This window comes from Salvia splendens, chromosome 8, assembly GCF_004379255.2.
Source record: "Salvia splendens isolate huo1 chromosome 8, SspV2, whole genome shotgun sequence".
Classification (NCBI taxonomy): Eukaryota; Viridiplantae; Streptophyta; class Magnoliopsida; order Lamiales; family Lamiaceae; genus Salvia; species Salvia splendens.
In genome coordinates, this window is record NC_056039.1 from 27,001,603 (window position 1) to 27,022,534 (window position 20,932).

At 35.2% G+C, this 20,932-nt stretch overlaps 2 protein-coding genes and 1 pseudogene across 2 annotated transcripts; 2 read left to right on the forward strand and 1 right to left on the reverse strand.

The window, feature by feature from the left end:
• The first annotated feature begins 648 nt into the window (after window positions 1-648).
• LOC121744933 (transcription factor bHLH68-like) lies at window positions 649-2,786 on the forward strand. Its single transcript, XM_042138647.1, has 7 exons — window positions 649-1,055; window positions 1,245-1,332; window positions 1,439-1,516; window positions 1,802-1,867; window positions 2,074-2,139; window positions 2,253-2,303; window positions 2,384-2,786. The coding sequence occupies exons 1-7, from the start codon at window positions 874-876 to the stop codon at window positions 2,498-2,500; spliced, it is 648 nt and encodes a 215-aa protein (XP_041994581.1). The 5' UTR covers window positions 649-873; the 3' UTR covers window positions 2,501-2,786.
• Window positions 2,787-4,273: 1,487 nt separating this feature from the next.
• LOC121746001 lies at window positions 4,274-6,447 on the reverse strand (annotated as a pseudogene).
• A 9,161-nt stretch (window positions 6,448-15,608) lies between these two features.
• On the forward strand, window positions 15,609-17,196 carry LOC121744939 (protein SPEAR3-like). Its single transcript, XM_042138653.1, has 5 exons — window positions 15,609-16,045; window positions 16,119-16,217; window positions 16,546-16,613; window positions 16,725-16,809; window positions 16,902-17,196. Exons 1-5 carry the CDS (start codon window positions 15,827-15,829, stop codon window positions 16,992-16,994), a joined length of 564 nt encoding a protein of 187 aa, XP_041994587.1. The 5' UTR covers window positions 15,609-15,826; the 3' UTR covers window positions 16,995-17,196.
• The last annotated feature ends 3,736 nt before the right edge of the window (window positions 17,197-20,932 follow it).

A 20,932-nucleotide genomic window follows, 5' to 3' on the forward strand; every position in this document is an offset into this window, starting at 1 on the left:
GGTAAAAATTAATTAAATTTTTTGCCTCTCATGGACTTCGAAGATTAATACTACTGTTTAAGTTATCCAATAAAAAGATACTCCATTCATCATAGATTTCCATGATCGAAGGCCGGGAAATGGTTCCTGTTCGCACGATAAAAATAAAATTTTATTTGGATCTCTTTTAAATTTATTTAGTCTTTACTTTTCTTACATTTTTAGGGGATTTCAAGTTTCTTAACGAAGTTCCGACTCACTTATTTTTTTTCTACATATGTGATTGAAAGTAATCGTTTCAAAATTCAAAATGAAAACACTAGAACATAAATGAGCATACAAATCAATATTCCCCAAGTGACTGCATAATTGTGACCCTTGATCAGATACATGCAATACAATAAAGTCATTTTTGTACAGTGTATATTAAAGAATCTTTTACCAAAATAGGCCTCCCATTTCCCAACTTTAAATAGGTGTTGAAATGCTAAAGTAAGGAGAAAAGGACATAAAAGGAAGAAAGAATACCTAAAAGTATACCAATAGTAAAGAGGGGCCAAAAAGCCAGGTTAGAAAGATAAAGCTTCTCAAACCATTTTACATCTTACAATATGTTATTATTTTATACTATTCCATCTTATATTCTCATTCTATATATTTTACATTTTACAATTAATAGAACTAGTTGTAACAACTTTTGCATTAGGAGATCAAGAGAGTAGAAGTTTGTACAAGGCCATCCTCAAGTGCATCAAAGAAGAAAAAAAAGGGGGCTTAAAGTGAAAGTGAAAAGACAAAATAAAAGGTCTCTCTCTAGTGAGTAAAATAGAGAGTAGAAAGCAAAGTCATTTGAATTTTTTGGTTTTTAATTTTTCCTTAGTGAGTGAAAGAGAGATGAATGAAGGGATTCTTCCGGTGCAGCAAATGGTGGCCGCCGGCGCCAACAACTGGTTTACCACTAACAGCCACCCTTTGCTGCAAAATCATACCCCTCAGCCTCACCAATCACCCGCGCCACCGCCTCTCTCGTGCCCTGCCTCTCAGGAGTTTCCACACTCATGGAGCCAACTAGTCTTGTAACTCTCTCTCTCTCTCACACACTTCTTGATGCATGGAATTAGGGGGTTTCATGCAAATTAATATTCCAAAATGTTGATTAATTATATGAAAAAAATTGCTACTATTATTTATTTTCAAAACCCTTGCAAAAATTAGGTTATATTCACATGCTGAATTTCTTTGCTTTGATTAAATTAAATGTGCAGAGGGTTTGCTGGAGAAGATGATGAGCCTATGGAGCAACCGACGACCTACGTCGGAAATCTTGAATTCAGGCCTCCCAAATCATCCGAGGTAAGATAAATCATCAATGTGAAATTATTTAAATTATCAAGCTGGATTATACTTTTGTGATGGAATTTTGTTAAAATATCAAATTAATCATAACTTGGATTTTTAGATTTTGATGAAGTGCGAGAGTGGAGCTGCCAAGAAATCGAAGATGAATCCAACAACTTCAGCTCAATCTGGCATCAAGGTAACTCAAAATCAAGTCAATTTTAGAGTCACCCACACTTTATTTTTTTAGTTGGCAGCTTTTGTTAAATTAATTTATGATCAATTTTTTCATTTGATGTCATAATAAAGTTGTCCTTTCTTGTTTGTCGTTTCTCAATATATGCATATTCCCCTTGCTGGTATTAAGCATATAGTCCCACATAGAAATAGAAATGTTTTTGGATGTGATGTTGAATTAATAATTCCGTTACTTAATTTTGCTGATTTCTCTAAATTGCGACCTTGATTCGATTTTCAAAAATAGGTGAGAAAGGAAAAATTGGGGGACAGGATTACAGCCCTTCACCAGCTCGTCACCCCTTTCGGCAAGGTAAATAAATTCAACATACTAAATATTTATTGGCCCCACAATTAGGGTTAATTTTCTTTTATTTTATCATAATTATGTTAAAGAGTCCTCGAAAATTAGGGTTAAAGTGAACACATCACTTTCATGAATAGTACTACTATATGATGTCAAGCTTCGTATATTTTGTTTGTAAATAAAAGGAATTCATTGTATAAATCTTATTGCAGACTGACACAGCTTCCGTGTTGTTGGAAGCAATTGGATACATTAGATTCCTTCAACGTCAAATTGAGGTGACCTTTTGTTGCACTTAATTTCATGAAAAATGAGTACTAATTTTTAGTGTTATTTCCAAGAAGAAAATTCCTTTTTGTATGTCGATGAAATCCCCCCTTGAAATATGCAGGCCCTTAGCCTACCGTACTTGGCCACTGGATCAGGAAACATCACCCAAGAGGTATATATATATATATATACCAACAAAATATTATTTTACATACTAATGAAATTAATTTTATATTTGATGGTGTTAATTAGAAATGTGAAGAAGAGGCAAAGAAGGATTTAAAGAGTAGGGGGCTGTGCTTGGTTCCATTATCATGCACACTAGATTTTGGGAGTGAGAATGGGGCTGATTATTGGGCTCCATCTTAATTTTCATGATATTGATTGCTCATGATGAATTGATGATGATATGCATTTTTTTTAGTTTAGATTAGGTGGGAAATGTAATGTTGCACGTGCTTGCAACCTTCAATTAATTAGTATCCTAAACCACAATTTAGCATGTCTTTATGTATAATTGTGTTTTCTGTGAACACATGGTCCAACAAACTATAAATAAGGAAACGCTCTAGGAACAATATTTGTAATAAAGTTTTAGGGGATTGCTCTCTAATTTGGATATGGATATCAATTAAACTGTAATTTTTGTCGTTTATTACAATGTTGTTAAGTATCAAGAGTGGTCACAGAAATAATGAACGAACTTCTAAAGCAATAACGATAATCCTGCTATCATGGATATACGAACCTTTCTTACGGAGGTACCCGTAAGCTTTTTCAATGTCTCCCTCATAGCATCCACAATGAGACGGATGTCCCGGCGGACACTTCCCAAAAACACATTCTGCCATGTCATAAGGACATCTCACTGCACTGCCACGTCATAAGGACATCCTACTACACAATGACGGACATCCCCAAGGACATCCCGACGGACATCCACAAAATACAAAAAAAAATCAGGACGTCCGTCGTGTCAACGCAATGGCGGACGCCCCGGAAAGCCGCGGAACTCCGGTGTCCGCAGTGGACGTCCGTATCCGTATGCATGCTGCCTAATGGCGGATGTCCAGCGCGGACGTCCGGCACGCCGATCCGACGTCCGCCGGGACATCCGCTATTGTGGATGCTCTAAGGGCTCTTTTACAGCCCATCATTCCTCAATATGAATCTTGTTGATTCATGACACATGTTTTTCCTAGACTTGCTCTTGTAAAATGAAGGTGTTAGAGCATTCGTAGCGGTGCTCGTCGTAACGAGCACCCGCCGTGCTCTGCTCGCCTCTGTGCTCTTGCAGACGTAACGGCGGTGCTCAATCGCAAGAGCACTGTCGTGCCGAAGAGCACGTCTACGTGGTGCCTCCTAATTGGGCACGTTTTATTTCCGTTAAATTTATTTATTTTTTAAAAAATTCATAAAAAATAAAAAATAATCCGAAAAAAAGAAAGAAAATTATTTTCGAATTCCAAAAAATATAGCTGTTTTTTGACCCCCTTTTTTCAATTTTTTTGATTTTTTTTAAAAAAATTGAATGGATTTTTAATATTGTGGAAATGTTTTTAATAATTGAAGTATTTAAATTGAATAATGCTCCCTCCGTCCCATAAAAATATGTATACTTTTCATTTTCGTCCGTCCCACTAAAACATGTGTACTCCATATTTGAAAAGTTATATCAATTTAATAATGTAGGTCTCTTTTCCCCTCTCTTACTTTACCGTATCATTCTCATCCGCTCTCTTACTTTATCAAATTTGTCTTAATTCTCGTGTCATACGCAATGCTCATATTTTTATGGGATGGAGGGAGTAGAATTGTGGGACCCTTGAGCATGCTCTTGCGAAAGAGCATGGATGTGGGTGTTGTGTTCTTGCGGAAGAACATGGAATTAAAAAAGAATAAAGGTGGGTCCGAGGTCCACATCCGTGCTCTTGGCAAGAGCATGGATGTGGATGCTCTTATGATTTAGATAGATGTTTGGAACCTATGTACCTTCTACAAAACAATTAAGACAACCAAGACAACTTTCACCAAAGCAAAAATCTAATGGCTCCACAAAACTACAAACACAAGAACTAGAATTGCGCATACCTTAACATTTAATATAAACCAGACAATAGATTGAAATGCAACCACAAGAGATTATAGATAAACCTTCAAAGATGAAGGGAGTTCTCGAATTTGATACTTTGTTCTACAATATCATTCAAAAGCTGCTCAAGAACAAACTTAGTGTAGTATTTATACTAGGAGTGACAAAGTATGGTAATAAAGTCACATCTCGGACAACTCACAAAACGCTCGACCGGGTGTTCCCACGGCTCATTTCTCTCGCCCACGCAAAGTTTCCGGACAAAACCTGATCTCTCGACAAAAACGTCCGACGGGGTGTTTTCTAGTTGGAAAAACGCCCGCCCACGCGTCCCTCATCATGGCTCCGATTGAGGCGTGTAAGGTACTTAAGGGAAGCTCTTTCGACGATGAAGACAATGATGGTCTTAGAAGAGCATTTAGACACCATTTTAATAGGCATATTGATGTTTGAAACAGACCATAGCTCCTGTTTGGTTAATTGGATGCCTCCACTCCTATTAGTTTGGTGCTTCCCTGATTCACATCATTCCTGCTTCTGTTTCCTCCCCCGCAACTGCTTCACAAGAGCTGGTGAATACAGCAGCAGCATTCCAGCATAACAAGATAAAGACCACAATGATATAAATTCGACGTTCACCTTCAAAAGTAGTACAGAAAAGGAAGGTTATGAAGTTTAAGGTGGTTTGGTCATCATTCAACAAATTTTTACTGTATCCATATAATTAAATTTAAATGTTCACATAGCTTAGTTATAAGCACGATGGATACCAATACCACTTATTTAATCTGACCAGAAAGACCCTGAGATCCAAATTAGTTCTGCTTTCTCACCTCAGAGAGTTACGAAAAGCTAACGAGGCTGTTGTTTAGTGCGATGTCTTACCACTAGTATAAATGTACATATACAGGATAATTTAGAAAAGGAAAAAACACCAACCTTTTACAACTGTTTCTTTGTTAGATTGAATTTGAGGAATCTCCATTTGGCTGAGGATCAGCAGAATTCACAGCTATATCGACTCCAGCAGAAATAACAGTATAAACTTACTGTTGAGATGGAAAAGGTTTCCAGTCCTATTTAAGGCTTTGACTACAAACCTGCAGGTTTGGATTCAATATCCTGTGAGTCAGTTTCAGAGTCCTCAGATTTTTTTTCTATGGCTCAAGTGTCCTCTGCTATGCTGGCTACCATGTCATCTGCATCGTTTGAGATTTCCTCCGCTTCCTTAGCTTGTTGCCTCTCACTTTCTCTATCATCTAAAAAGGTAGCAATAGCTTCATTGCTACGGAAAGCTAGAACAAAATGGTTAGTTGCTGTATGTACCGTGCCTTGGGTTAGCTTTTAATCCGACTGTTTAACATCTTCATCCTTTTTCATGGTTAACGTTACCTGTCCTCTAGAAAGACTCAAAACTCGGACACTGACTTCTTGCCCTACTTCCAGTGTGACACCCATAATTCTCCCAAACCCCCCATCGTTTTCCTCAGATTGAGCCAGAAATCCTTCCTCAGCCTCAGGCAGAGAAATAAAAGCACCGGCTCTAGTTAGATTTTTGACAGTTCCCTCCATATCTTGGCCTTTGACGAACTTTGAGAATTTCTTTGGCTCGTCTCTTCTCTGGTTGGAATTTTGACTCATCCTTCTAGGAGGTCTGGATTTATCATTTTCATCTGGAGATTCTCTATGTTGTTGAACCCTGCTAGAGTTGTCAGAATGCATGCTCAAGGATATTCGGCCCGTTTCCAAACTTGCTTCAACTAATCTTACCATCAGTAAAAGCACCAAATGGCTGGATTGGTCGAACTTTTCCAGTAAAAGTTGCTCCTGCAATAAGTTCCCCATTCTTCACAGGCGGCATGTCACTCTTTCTAGAAGGCCTTGAACATTGAGACTTAATAGGACTGGTTTCAGGTACAACAGATGACTCTCCACCGGTGTCTGCAGCATTTGGGGCACTCACGTAGGCTTCGCTATCTGCTGAAGATAAATCTGCCTCCTCTACAACAACATCTGTACCAGAAGCATATACAGCAAGAGTCCTAAGCTTAGGCTTCAGAACACATCCAATATGAAATTGGGGCAACAACCTGATCTACGTATGTCGCTGCGCTGTCAATTTATGTTTGTTAACATTGCGCAGGATGCTAACACCGGAAGTAGAGTTAAAAAAGTCCAATGCAGAATCTCTGCTCTTGATTAAAATCCAGCAAAACAACCGCATTTACATTACAGATATGGAGCCCAATGCAATGGTATATAAACAAATATCAGGAGTAACTAACATTCATAAAGCAAGCAAGAGTCTGAGAAGAACAATGCCTCTTTTTCCATGCATACAAACTTTGAGAAGCTAATATTTAGTAAAAAAATTTTGCTACTGGCCTACTATCTATATTCAACATTGAAACACATCCTACACTCATTTCCCCTCTTATCCTGTCAAAATAAACCTTAAACAGCAGTAATTCTTCCATCAAATTAAAAGTATTCAAACTAGAACACAAAATCAGGGTGCTTAAAAGTACCAAAACTCACAATAACCAAGACAATCAAAGTTCAAGTTGATGAAAAGAGAAATGAATACAAGTCTCCAAAATCTGGAACTCATATCCAGAAGGAAGAGCTGAAAATCGAGCATGAACAAAGGCAAATACAGAATGATTTAATAAATGAAATTGAGGAATTACACGAATTAAACCCCTGAAACTGAAGGCAATATCAGTGGCTTCACTTCACATTATGCTGTGAAAATGGACGGTGAGCTAAACTCGCTAACAACTGCATCATCATACTTAATCCAATTTTTTCTCTCTCTTTCTCTTATTTACCTTCAATTTTATTTCCCTCTCTTACTTTATTTATTTTATGGAGTAATATTATAATTTATTATGATTTGTTTAATTACTTTTATTTCATATGACAATTAGAATACCGTCTATTTTATTCTATTTTATTCTACCACAAAGGTTAAAGTTGAAATAAGATAGTAATTTAGTTGGACAGGAGAAACTATTGTAATAACGTTAACTATATTGTGCTGCATTGTGCATATATATTAAATTGAAAACTAACTAATAACTAAAATACTTTTTGGTCCATCATAATGCTGTCAACTGGGCCAGATAAGTCATAACTTTCTTACTGAAATTGTGATAACAATAATTAAATGTCTAAGCAAAAATCTCAATAAATGAATTTTGTAACAACCTATATAACCACGTTATGCATCGGGCGTGCTCCGCCACTGTAGCTCCGCGGACGACGGACGATGCGTCGTCCGCGCCCGACGCTTAGTCCGCGGACGAAGCGCGGACAATAGGGCATCGTCCGCGCCATCGTCCGTCCACTGTGGGTGACGCGGACGACGGCGCGGACGATGCAACGCGTTTTAATTTTTTTTTTAATTCAAAATTTTTGTTTTTTATATACCCCAGCTTCACTTTTCATTTGTAACTTTTCGATTAACTTTTAAACTCTCAAATTACGTTATAAAATGGATTTCAGTGGATACTCAAGTCCTAGTAGCCCGATGTTTGGAGATGGCGCACGGTGGCCGGGTACACAACCTAGCAAATATCGGTCGTTCGACGCCAACACGCAGTACGATCCGGACTTCAGTACGGATTCGTACGATCACTCCGACATGGAGCCGTCTCCAACTCGCCCTGCCGCCGCTTCCCGTCGCGCCGCCGCCGCCACCCCCGCTCCCGCCAAAAAGAAGCGGACCAAGCACCGGGTGCACAAGTTGCCACCTCCGACAACTTGTGAAGAGTACGCCCCCGACCGTACGAACTACCAGCCGGATGAAACCCTCGTCTTGGCGAGGTGTTGGGTGGATATTTTGGAGGACCCGATATTCGCGAACAACCAAAAGCAGCTCGCGTAGTGGAAGCGCATCGCCGAGCGCTACAATGAGGCGAAGCCGCCGGCGCGTACAAGCGCCAACGGGAGCAGCTCCGCAAGCACTGGGATCAGGTGAAGAAGCAAGTCAACCTGTTCGCGGCGGAGTACGAGAAGTGCTCGAGGGATCACGAAAGCGGCGAGAGCTTGAGCGACGTGCGCGATAGAGCGCTGTTGTCGTACCAGTCCATGTACGGCGACTTCAAGCATTTCAACATCTGGGCGCTCTTGAGGGACAAGCAGAAGTTTCAAGGTGGGATTCTGCACACCGGTGCGGCGAAGATGACAAAGGCCACCGACACTGGTGGTTACACAACCAGCGAAAGTGGAACTCGTCCGGTGGACCTCAACCAGACGTGCACGGAGGAAGAGACTTCCAGCACACTGATGTCCTCCCGGCGGCGTCTCATAGGCGTCAAGGCTGCGAAGAACTAGGGGAAGGCGAAGGCGACATCTTCCTCGGTCGCCCCCCCCCAATCGCCGATCCCGACCCCAGTGACACTTGCCTACGCAGATTTGGCAACGGCCTCGATGGCACAGACGTTGTTGGATACGCACAACGCCCTTATGAAGTGTACGGATCCGGCCAGGGCCGAATTCCTCCAGAGGTTGATCGATGAGTTGAGCCGGAAGTTGGGGCTTTAGGATAGTCAAATTTTTTTTAACCCGTGTAACTTTTTTTTTATAATCAATGAATTTTTTGCCGTTCTTAGTTAATCGTTGTGTTTTTCTAAGTTTGCATTTATATATTTGAAAACATTTAAATTAATTAACAAAACAATAGTAAAATGCTTAGGGCGCCCCTTAGGGCGCGACTTAGGGCGCCCCACTGCAGGTGGAAGGGGAGAAGGATAAAATGTTGACGTGGTGGTGCATAGGGCGGGCTTTAGGGCACCCCACTGTAGTTGCTCTTAAGAGTATATTGTTATTCTGCGAAATGAAATCATAATGAATAAAATGCTTGTATATGATTCCGAGTCAGAAGATTCACCAAAGAGCAAATCGATACCACTGTATTTTCTTCCAAGCCCGATAAAAACTCCAAGGCCCAAAAAACTGTAGGTCTCCCAAATTTGGTACATCATTATGAAATTTGGGTTATTTTCATTCTAAAAAAAGTCTGAAAAGAACCTTAATTATATAATACCATAAGTTCAAGTATTAATAGTTATATTTTTTAGCTTAGGGACCGCGTGCGTGTAAATGACATAGTTCAGGAAATGAAGTTCACTGTTTGTTTTATGAAAAATGATAAACTGAAGATGTAATTATGAGAAACTTTTCAGCAAATCTTCTCACAGATTGAGATCATATAACATATGAAGTATTTGGAGTTATTATACTTTTGGCCTAATCTTAATTAGCCTGAATTGGAAATTGATGATATTAGAAAAATGTTAAAAAGAATTTCAATCTCTGTATCTACATGTCAAACAAATTCAAAACTCATGGCCATAGTTAAACTATAACAAACCTAATAATCTAATACAACATAAACTAGTATTAAAATAAGAGTAAGTATGTACTTTAATATCTTCCAAAATCACAAAAAAGAATTAAGTAATGAAGTAAACAACCACAATCATGCTGCTAATTATAATAGGAGTGATCAATCTTTTAGAAGAATCTTGGATGTATGATAGTTTAATAAAAAGTTGGGAAACAATAATGTGATCCTAGGCCACAGAGCTCGGCCAATCTTTTATAGACTTGTTGTGCGACCAATGTACTAACCAACACAAGAATCTCGTATTATGCAATAAATTATGAGATTAAGGTTGATTTGGTGTCACACACCCATGTGGGTGCGTACACATACATTTTAATTAAATAGTTTAATAAATAAATAGTTAGGCGCCAGCATCCTTTGAAAGATTGGTTTGCTTACATTTTGGGGGTAGCACTGTAGCATGTGCCCACAATCTACAGTAGATATTCTTCACACATCATATGTATACAAATGCATATGTGCGAATCTTTTATCTTAAACAGATTTTCATCCAACATAATCCCTTGTTTCCTTCTCTGCCTTTGCTAATGCTATTATATAAGTACCTAAAAAGGCTTGCCTTTGGCTTTTCTATTTTATTCACTTTAATTCGACTTTCACAGTCATTTTCAAGTCTTCATTTATGTTGCTAAATTAGTACACTGATTAATTGTTAGTACTATATATAATTGTGAGGGACGTCAAATTTGAACTTGACTAACTGGGTTTTCAGATTAGTTGATTTGGGCTCACTCTAAAACAGCTAAATGTATTTTTTTCCGAAGTATTTTAATATTGTGTGTGTGTGAAAATTAGTTTGGTAAGAAACTTTACCTGAACATCAATTTATAGGCTTACTTACACACGTTCACTCTTCGTATTTATGATTCAAACTGCAAGATTTGGTTCCAAATTTTATAATACTATTATTTAAGTAAATTGACACGTTATTGTACTAAAACATGTGAATGCTTATGTAATGTGTGCAACAATAATTAAACTAAAAATGTAAATTTACCTAGAAAGGTTCTTGCAAAATTAATTAGTTGTGTATCGAATAAAAAGACTATCTATCATTAGATGTATATGCGAATAAAAAGGATTAAATGGAGTATAATTTATAATATTGCGATTTAGACGGGGTCGTGGATCAATTTCGTGGTTTTAATGATAATTAATTTTGTATTTAATTTAAATATAGTTCATGTGATATACGTTTCGGTTAAATAATAAAGGTAGGAATACGGAGGCAGCCGAACTAAAAATTTTATATTTAGGGGCATGGAAACTGTAGGAGATGTCAATATCACAATTTTGTTGCTTAGATGTTACAAATGTCGCTTTTGCATCATTGTACACGTCAACATTTCAACGATAATAAGAATTAAAAATTGTGAGATTCATCGAACCTTCTCTGGTATTAGAGTCTCATTTTGAGACACTACTCCATTAATTTAGTAATCAACTCATTTTCGCAATAGTTAGCGGACCAATTAATAGAGCTATTCAATAATTAGACTTGTTTAACGAAAAGTAAATACTTTCGCTTTCTATCCTCATTGTTTGTTTCCAGCATTCAGATGATTATATCCGCATGTACAAACTATTAGTGGTGATTGAGATTCAGCATGGTGTTTGTTCATATATACACCATCACTTAGAATATTTTTTAGCATGATATTTAAAAAATTAAAAATTAAGTCGTAAAAGAATATAAAGTAAAAAAGAAAAAAGAAGTGTGAGAGACAAATTTATTTTTTTTATCAATAAAATGACTCAAATAACTTAGAATAGCCTTATAATGAAATACGATTTAAATAACTTGGGACTCAGATAATATCATACAAGTGTTCGAATATATGAGAATATACATATGATTGATTACGAATCAAAATTCTGATGCAGAATTGAACCCCTTCGTCCACCATAAGCAGACGTATTTTTTTGGGCACGAGATTTTAAAAAATGATGTTTTTGGAGTTAAGTGGATAGCAAGTAGAATAGGATAGAGCATAAAATAGAAGAGTGAAGAGAAAGTAAAATAGGAGATAGAATAAAGTGAGAGAATGTAATTATAGTATTATATTTTGCTAAAAAGAAAATGACTCATTTTAGCTGAGACGACACAAAAATGAATACCAAGTTGTTTACGGTGGGATGGATGGAGGACATTATAATTTGTTTCTCGTGTACTTCTTCTTACTCACATGAGACTTGCAGTGCATCATTGTGCCTTGCTTGACATAGGTTTTATTCACGTCTCAAGCCCCGTGGAATTGGGCGCCCGGAGGTTCGTGTCAGTGTTGAAAGGAGCGTGATGGTGGCTGGCGATCACCCTTCGCGATTGAGAGACAGTTGTTCTAAGGCTTCTTCGAGAAACCCTACGTACCTTCTTTCATTTGACCCACAGTCTGAGGACATTTACAGGTAAACATACTAAAATTGCATTTCTCTAACACTATGTATGTCTTTTTTTTTCCTCAAACACCATCATGGTGGGGGGTTAAGGCAGACCCCCAACCTGTCTATATCAAAAAATACGAAAGGAACATACATCAACCAAGCCCAAAAGTGACTCGATCTCTAACACTATGTATGTCATCACTTCTCTTTTTCTCCGAAATCACTTTACTTAACGCTATTCGTGTGTCAAATCTCATATTTATTTAATTCTTTCTTATAGCATATATTTTGCAATTGTATATATTTATATATTCTCATACTCCCTCTGTTATAAAAATATATGCGTTTTTTATTTTCATCCGTCCCATAAACATATGCATGGGCATTTCAATTTATGTAAAGTTCATAACAAGAGCGTCTCTCAATACTCAAAGTTTTATATCTGAAGCAAGTTTTCAAGAAACTGCTCGAGTTTTAGCAAAAGCAGCTCTCCGGGGTCGAATCGATTGGTTGAAAGGCCTGAAAGAGAACGTTGTTTTGGGGGGTATGATGTTGGTACAGGGTTGAAAGGATTGGTGCCCTCTTCAAAACAACACAACAGGAGCCCTTTGGAAATGGAAACAAAAAAAAACAATCTATTCGAGGGGGAAATGAGAGATATTTTGTTTCACCACAGAAAATTATTTGATTCTTTGTTTTCAAAGAATTTTCATGATAGACCAGAACAATCATTTATAGGATTTAATGATTCCTAAAAGTCGATTCATCTTTTTGACTATCTGTATATGTATTTGGTACAGTCATTTGAATAGTAAGGCAATAGAAAAGACTAATGGCTTATTCGTCTATCTACGGCCAATCGTATACATTAATTTATTTACAACTTATACCATTATGGTCCGCCATTACAACTCATTAAACACTACTAATAATGTGGGTTCCATTATCCAATAATACTACTTTAACTATCATTTCTTTCTCTTACTTTACTAATTGTGCGTTAATTCTCGTGTCATTTTAAATGCACATATTTTTATGGGATAGATGAAGTATATGATAATTTAAAAAATATGAATTTCATTAAAATATAAAAATAATATAATTGAAAAAATAGTTACATAATTAAAAATATACAAATTCATTAGGATAGTCCTAATTTATCATGTTCGATCATTTAAAAACAAGAGATGCTTTTGTAAATATTTCTCGTTCATTTGAGACCTGTCTCTGTTCTAGGTTTTGTAATACTCCTACCGTCCATGAAAAATAGTCTCAATTATGGACTTTCTCTCAAGTTTTCACGTATTTCAAATGCATATGCTTCTCACGAACAAAAGTTTTACTACATATTCTATCTATCTATCATTTATATGATTTTTTTAATTATAATAATTAGAAATAAGATAAGTATAAATATATATTATTAATCTTGTTTTTATCATCTCAAACTAATTAATTTATTATATTTAATCAATTAAATGTATTTAAGAGAAATGCTACACTGCATATCTTATGTGAGCATGCATCATCTATGACTGTGAGCACAACTCTTAATTAGTTCTTGTTACCGTTCTTTGTTAGTTTTACAGTATATTTTTTTATACCTAAAAACTATTATTGATGTCATTAATTCTATAAATTAAATAAAATTAAATCTCAATGTGTTCGTTTTTTCTATAACTTTAATAAACTAAACTAATAAAATAACACATTGGATTTGATTTTTAAGTAATTGACAAAATAAAAAATGATGATTTCAATTTTTAATGTGTTAAATTAAACTAAATGAATAAAATAAAAATAATATTAAATGTACCTTAAACGATAGTAGTATCACAGATGTATGCAGCATAAAAAAAAGAACAAATGTATGTAGCATAATATTAAGTTGTGAGATTATTTTAATTAGAATGGAGTGATTATGACTAATTATCACATGTTTATCTATCTGTTAAGTTGTGAGATTATTTTAATTAGAATGGAGTGAGTATGACTAATTATCACATGTTTATCTATCTGTTAAGTTGTGAGATTCAATCTCATGAACTAAATATAATACGAATTTAATCATGAGATATAATCTTGGAGACTGAACAATCCACTATAATTTAAGTTAATCTCTATATATTATTCATTTAACTATATATTATCAGTATCATGCATAGACAATCTAACTAGTTATTATAAAAATAAGTTAACATTCACATACAATTACAAATTCACTTTTAAATATAATACTCCCTCCATCCCATAGTAGATGTCACACTTTCTTTTTTTAGTTTGTCCCATAAAAGATGTCACATTTCCTCTTTTGGAAAAAAATTCCTTCTCACATCAATTATAAAATTATATTTTCTCTCACCACTTAACACACAAAATAACATCTCCTAAAATCTCGTGCCATTTCCCAAATATGACATCTTCTGATGGACGGAGGGAGTAGTAGAATATTAAAGTTAAATGATAAATCATACTAAATCCGATAAGAGTCAAAGTCAAATCTCTAAACTTAAAAACAAAATTACCGGGATGCTTCATATTGAGAAAGTGTTAGAATTCTTTTGGCCGTAACATATATGAAATGATGGATCTTTTAATACAATGTGTCTGTGCAAATATAGCAAATCTTAAAATTAAAATAACAAAATAAATAAAACATAGCTGCCAAGTAATAATAAAACAATTGACACGACAGCGTTATGGATTGTATTTGATGGATTATTATAGCTTTTGTAATTGCGTGGGAGTTCACATGTTTTAACAAAATAATAAGGGATGATTCTCTCTCGCACTTTCCACCACACAACACAACTCATATAATATGTCCCACAAATCATGCGTGGAACAGCTCGATTAGATTTGGTGCATGGCAACTATATATTTTTTTATTTTTAATTTTTTTTATTATATTATCATCGATCTATTATTTTTTTTATGACGTAAACTCTAAGGCCCATAAGTTAATTCTTGAAGCTTACAAAGATACCATACAGATTTTATTTTTTGCAGATATGTGGCATTAATATGTAAATGATTCGGCTAATCATACACATGTAATAAAATCTTTCTTTCTCCAATTGATATCTATGGTTATGAAGACGATGAAATCTTTTCCCTTTAGTGACAATCCCCAAACATTTAATTTCCTGCAGGATTTTCTGCAATCTAAATGTCATAATAATGTTGGATCTACTAATATATTGTAACATTAATTTTCCCTAAAAAAAGAATGGGAAAAATGGAAAAGAAAGTATACTACATGTTATTACTTCCTTCTCTTTAACCTATAAATATTACATTAATTTCATGATCATATAACATGTAAATGATTCGGGATTTAGCCATGAAACTGCCCAAAAATATATTTAAAAAATAAACATAGTGTCCAATTAAATAGTAAAATCACTCTGAAGAACGTGGTGCAGAAGCGCGTGGGTTAGGTTAGAAATCTTGGGAAAATATTGTGTGCATAAAATACACGAGTTGCAATAAGAAGACAATCCCTTTCAAACACCATACCTTTTCTTTCTAAGCAAAATATAATAATTATGGAAGTTGTCAAAACGAGCTCACACTATTTTAAAAAAGAAAAAAGAAAAAAAGAAAATTAAATAAAAATCGAAGCATAGTATATAAACAGAATGAATCACACACAATCAGATCCAGCGATGCAATTATTACTGACCGCAAAGTGTTAACAGCTTAAAAGGCTAATTCAGAAGATCTCATCTCACTGCAAACAACAAATCAAATCCCTAATTTTTCCGATCAAAAAAAAACGCACTACACACAGTAAAAGGATCGGAAAATGGGTAGCAACTACTTCGGCGGCAGCGATAGGGGGATGTCGTCGTCTTCGTCGTCGTCGTCGTCGAGGAAAGGGAAGAAGAGCGGCTCGGATAAGCCGAAGCAGCCGCAGAGGGGGCTTGGGGTTGCGCAGCTTGAGAAGATTAGGTTACACAGTCAACTCGGATGCACATATTTGCCTTCTCTTCAACACACCCCTTATGCTTCTAATTTCACTCAGGTTTGTTTATTTCTTCTGATTTTTTTTTGATCTATGTGTATATTTGTATAATTTCTTGGCTGGAACTGTGCAGGAGGATGTGAGGCTGCAAACAGCTCATTCTTCGTCGTCGTTCTCGTATTCGTCGTCGTCGTCGCCTCCTTATGGCTTCCAGGGCCACCATGGGGTCATGGTAAGACTAGTTTGATTAGTGCAAAATTAATTGAGAAATTAGTAGATCGGTGTAGTTTTTTGGATGATGAAGATCTTAGATTTTTTAATTTTTTTTTCCTATTATGGTAAATTTGTAAATGTTAATTAGCCACTATTTTCTTTGAGTTTGTAAACCCTAGAATATTGTAGATGACTTCATATTCAACAATTTAATTTCTGTTATCAGTGAAGATTGTAGATGCTTTGGTAATATCTTGGGTGTTGAATCACAATAATTTGATTTTTTTTTTGTTTTAATCATATTCAAAACTGTTCAAAGATGCTAATTACTTGACCACTATTTTCAGATGGGATTGCCAGATTTAGATAGGGCAAATCTTGCATATGGAGATTCTCAACCCACCAATGTTGCAAGGTAATTTGCATAAAGATTCTTGATTTCTTTTCATAATCCAAACATGGGATAGTCTAATCACTAATGAAATATTTGTTCTCATTAGTTTCTTTTTTCTTGGATAAAAATCAGATGGCACCAGGGCAATGCAGGCTATGGAAGTCAAAATTTTGTTGAGCCCAGCATGACTAGATCCTTCTTCGAACCGCCTGCTCAGGTAACAATCAATATCGAACGAGTTTTTAAACATGATTTGTGGGACCAAGGTGAAAATTCTGATCATATTTCACTATGTCTTGATTGATGTAGAGCTCCCACAATATGAGAGATGGTTCGAGTAGTCAGAAGTCAGACTCGAGTAGCTCACAAGAGATAGATTTGGAGCTCAAACTCTCGTTGTGAACTTAATTCGTCTAATGCAACTTATAGCGTATGTGGATTTTCGCCTGTAAGTTGGAGGATGCACCCATCCTTATAAATCCAAATAGCAACTATATGCACAAGTTTAAGAGAAACATTGTGTATTTGATTACAGTTTGATAGATTGCTATGTGATTGGAATTGATAACCTCTTATAATGAAATGAAGTTTGTCAATTTTCTTCTCTAGCTTTGCACAAATTTTTTTTTAGCTATGTGTCACCAAAGTATAGCCTTAATTAGAAATACTGATTTTTTGTACTTGCATGAATTCATATAGACTTTTGTGCATGTCTATTTTATGCCTGGATATATTCTCAGAAAAATAAATGCAATCATGTGTGATCTGGGAAGCTTTTCTTGTATTATTGGATCACAAAATATTCTCAAATCCTTACATCTATGAAAATGTATTCTCTTTTGCTTGTTGGAGGACAAAGGGAAAAACAAAGATTATATACCTTTTTCACATTCCTCTTGTCTGAGGAAAACACACAGAAACTAGGATAAAACCACATATAATATAATTTCTGCTTATTTAAATATATGATATTCTACAGCAGTACTATTGATTTTCCTTGTCACTTCTCAGAAATTGGTATTATTAAATATATTTCAGGCTAGTAGTGATCAACAAGATATCAAATAATTCAAGTTTAATCTATAATTAAGCCCTATAGCATATGCTTAACTACGCAAAATTATTATTATAAAGATAAAAACTCACTCCCGTGACAAATTAAAGGCAATGATAATATTTAAATATTGATTTCGATGAGCAGAGATTAAAGAAATATATTGACTTGCATTAATTTGTAAAATATACTCTCTCAGCTTATGTTTGCCATTTTTGGCCATCCCTTAAAATTAGTCAATTCATTTTAAGAAACTTTTTTTTCTCTAATAAGATAGTTATATTCTCCTCTAGCGAACAATATTTAGTTATTTTTTCTTTCTATCTCTCAATTACTTTATTAATTGTGATTAGCACCTATATCATTCCAAAATGCTTATTCTTTTGGGATGGGGGAAGTATAATTTTATTTAAACTATGCCACTGTTTTACAAAATTACAACCAAGAAAAGGAGAAAATCACACTCTAGAGGAAGTCACCCGGCCAGGGTGAGATTGGCGTCAAGCGCCACCCGATCGGGTGAAGCATAACGTGTCCAAACTCCAAAGTATAGGTATCGACCGAGTGAGAGTGGCTCATAAAGCCACCCGGTCAGGTAAAGGTGATAGGCTCAGAGAGATGGACTTAGGCGAGTATGATTGGTCCTAAATCCACCCGTTTAGGTGAAATTAAGCAAGCATTCTAGAGAGTTGTACCTGGTCGGGTATAATAGACATCAAGTCCACTTCAACCGTCCACATTACACGGTAGGGTGAAAGTGGCTCTTAGCGCCACACGGTCGGGTGAAATCGCGCAACACTCAGTTTTAGAGCTTGTAAGATTCACCGCCCATGCATCGCCATTCCAAGTATAAATAAGACCTAAACCTGAATTAAAGGACTTTTGAATTCCACCATGGTATTTACAGTTATTGATTTCATCTTTCTAACAATCATGAGTGGTTAGATCTTCGAGTTACACATAATCTATAGTATGCTTTGCTTAAACGTGTTTTCCAATAATTAAATGATTGGGTTTTCTTGTATTATTGAATTCATGTCTATTGTGCGGATCTTAATATGTTTTTGTCGATGTACACCACTTATTACAGTAATTGCCTAATATTTGATGTCTCTTTTACTCGGATTTGTGAGCATATATAGCGTAGATTCGTAACCTTAAAGGCTAGAAGCATGTGAGATTATAGTTTAAAAATAAATCCATAGCCTACTGTACCTATCAAGCAGAGGTGAAATGTTAGTGAGTAAAATGTTAAAGACGTGATCAACATATTATAGGTGTACAATTTTTCCAATAAGTGATTAAATATAGGAGGGAGTACTATACTAATACTAGTATAAATTTATTTTCCGTTTAGCTTCATCCCTCTTGAATTTTTTTCTTCTCACATGTTGTATTTTTATATAATATGTTTAATACACCTAAAAGTTAGATATAGTACTCTCGGTGGAGAACGCCATATACATGTGGATTGTGGTGTGAAGTAGATATAATTTGGAGGAAAAATGGGAGATGTCTCCAAACAATGAATGTAATGGTGCCTAATTCTTCCTCCGACATCACCTTTTTGTCTCCCAAAACTTCATGTCGGCAACAACATTACATGTTATACACTCACATATTATATATTCATATGTGCGTGTCCTAAATTCATATATTCATGTCTAAAGCTACTAAAGTTGCCATGCATGGGCAACGCATTTTCCCTTTCCAAGTTCCAAGCTTCCTATTTATTGGGAAACATATATTGTTAAAGTAGTTGGATAGTTGGAATTATAATTTAGGAAGAGAATTGTAAACTCCAATGTATAAGCTCGCTAATAATTAACCTGTTGTGCCAAATTAAAAAGAAGATGAATTTGACCTTTTCAAAATTAATCGTAAATGAATTCCTTTTTGGGTCCGGTTAAGCCCCAAAAATATGAACTAGGCTTGTATTGATCAGTGCGGCTAACGCTATTTCGATCGGTTATTCTCTCATTTTGGTGGCGATGGAGTCCGATTCTTGTCATTGCTCCATATTTTGGGTTTTGTAATTTTATTCGCTTGCAATGTCACGCTGATTCAGAATCTCGACAAAATCATAAATACTCCCATTCTGTGGATTGTTTGTTGACCCGGTTTAGAAATAAATATATAGCCTACTGTGCTACTAAGCAGAGGTGAAAGATTAGTGAGTAGAATCTAAAAACTTGATAAAACATGAACATATTGTTAAAAGAATTAAATGATTAAACACTCCAAATTAAATCTTTCTATAAAACATGAACATATTGTTAAAAGAATTAAATGATTAAACACTCCAAATTAATCTATCTATCTAAGTAAAAAGAGTAGATTAGCATATAATATTGTTTAATCATATATAGGCACTTAGAATAAACTCTTCTTAAGTTCCTAAGTCCTAACAATCCAATTTATCAGTATTCGACTAGAATGTTTATCAAGTTCCATTAATTAAAATGTTTATTTGAATGCATAATTTCCCAAATAAATTTTGATCTATGCGAGAACAAAAATGATGATTGGTGAATAGTGGACAGTGGACAGGGACATCATTTCTTGCCAATGTCTTCTGTCTACCGGTCAATAAATATTCTATATTTTTTTAGTCCATCGTTAAATATCTCATTTGTATTATTTTCATAAACTATTCCACTTCGTTTCAAGGAAGATAACTTATTCCTTATGCAGCACGAGATTTTATGCAGTTTTATTTTATGTATTAGGTAGAGAAAATAAACTAAGAGACAGAAAATAAAATAGAGATAAAGGGATTTCCATTTTAAGTAATTGGTCATCTTGGATGGGATAAACTAAAAAGGAAAGTATGTCATATTCAATAATGGGACAGGGGGAGTACTAGTTTATCTTATTCACATTTTATTAGTAAAATAATACTCCATTCGTCCCAAAGAAATATATGTACTTTCCATTTTCATCCGTTTTCCATAAAAATTAGAAAAACTTTCCAACCCCTATACATCAAATTATTTACAACTTATACCACTATTAAAACACTAATAATAATGTGGATCTCATTATCCACTAAAACTACTTTAACTACACTTCTTCTTCTCTCTCTTACTTTACTAATTTTATTTTAATTTTCGTTTCATATCACATGCTCATATTTTTATGGGACATAAAAAATTTATAAAAATAATACAGTAAATTTTACATCCCACTAGTAGTACTTATTTTTCCAAAAAAAGTAAACAATTTTTTAAAACATTATCAAATATGACACCGAGGGAATACTATTCAATATTGGTTAAATTACTTC

What these genes read in the sequence shown, in the direction of transcription:
- LOC121744933 (XM_042138647.1), top strand. Translation starts at nt 874, where the DNA reads ATGAATGAAGGGATTCTTCCGGTGCAGCAAATGGTGGCCGCCGGCGCC. An exon ending in GGCCTCCCAAATCATCCGAG is followed by an intron (nt 1,333 to 1,438) that starts GTAAGATAAATC and finishes TTGGATTTTTAG; the next exon opens with ATTTTGATGAAGTGCGAGAG. An exon ending in TCCTTCAACGTCAAATTGAG is followed by an intron (nt 2,140 to 2,252) that starts GTGACCTTTTGT and finishes TGAAATATGCAG; the next exon opens with GCCCTTAGCCTACCGTACTT.
- LOC121744939 (XM_042138653.1), top strand. Translation starts at nt 15,827, where the DNA reads ATGGGTAGCAACTACTTCGGCGGCAGCGATAGGGGGATGTCGTCGTCT. An exon ending in ATGCTTCTAATTTCACTCAG is followed by an intron (nt 16,046 to 16,118) that starts GTTTGTTTATTT and finishes GGAACTGTGCAG; the next exon opens with GAGGATGTGAGGCTGCAAAC. An exon ending in AGGGCCACCATGGGGTCATG is followed by an intron (nt 16,218 to 16,545) that starts GTAAGACTAGTT and finishes CACTATTTTCAG; the next exon opens with ATGGGATTGCCAGATTTAGA.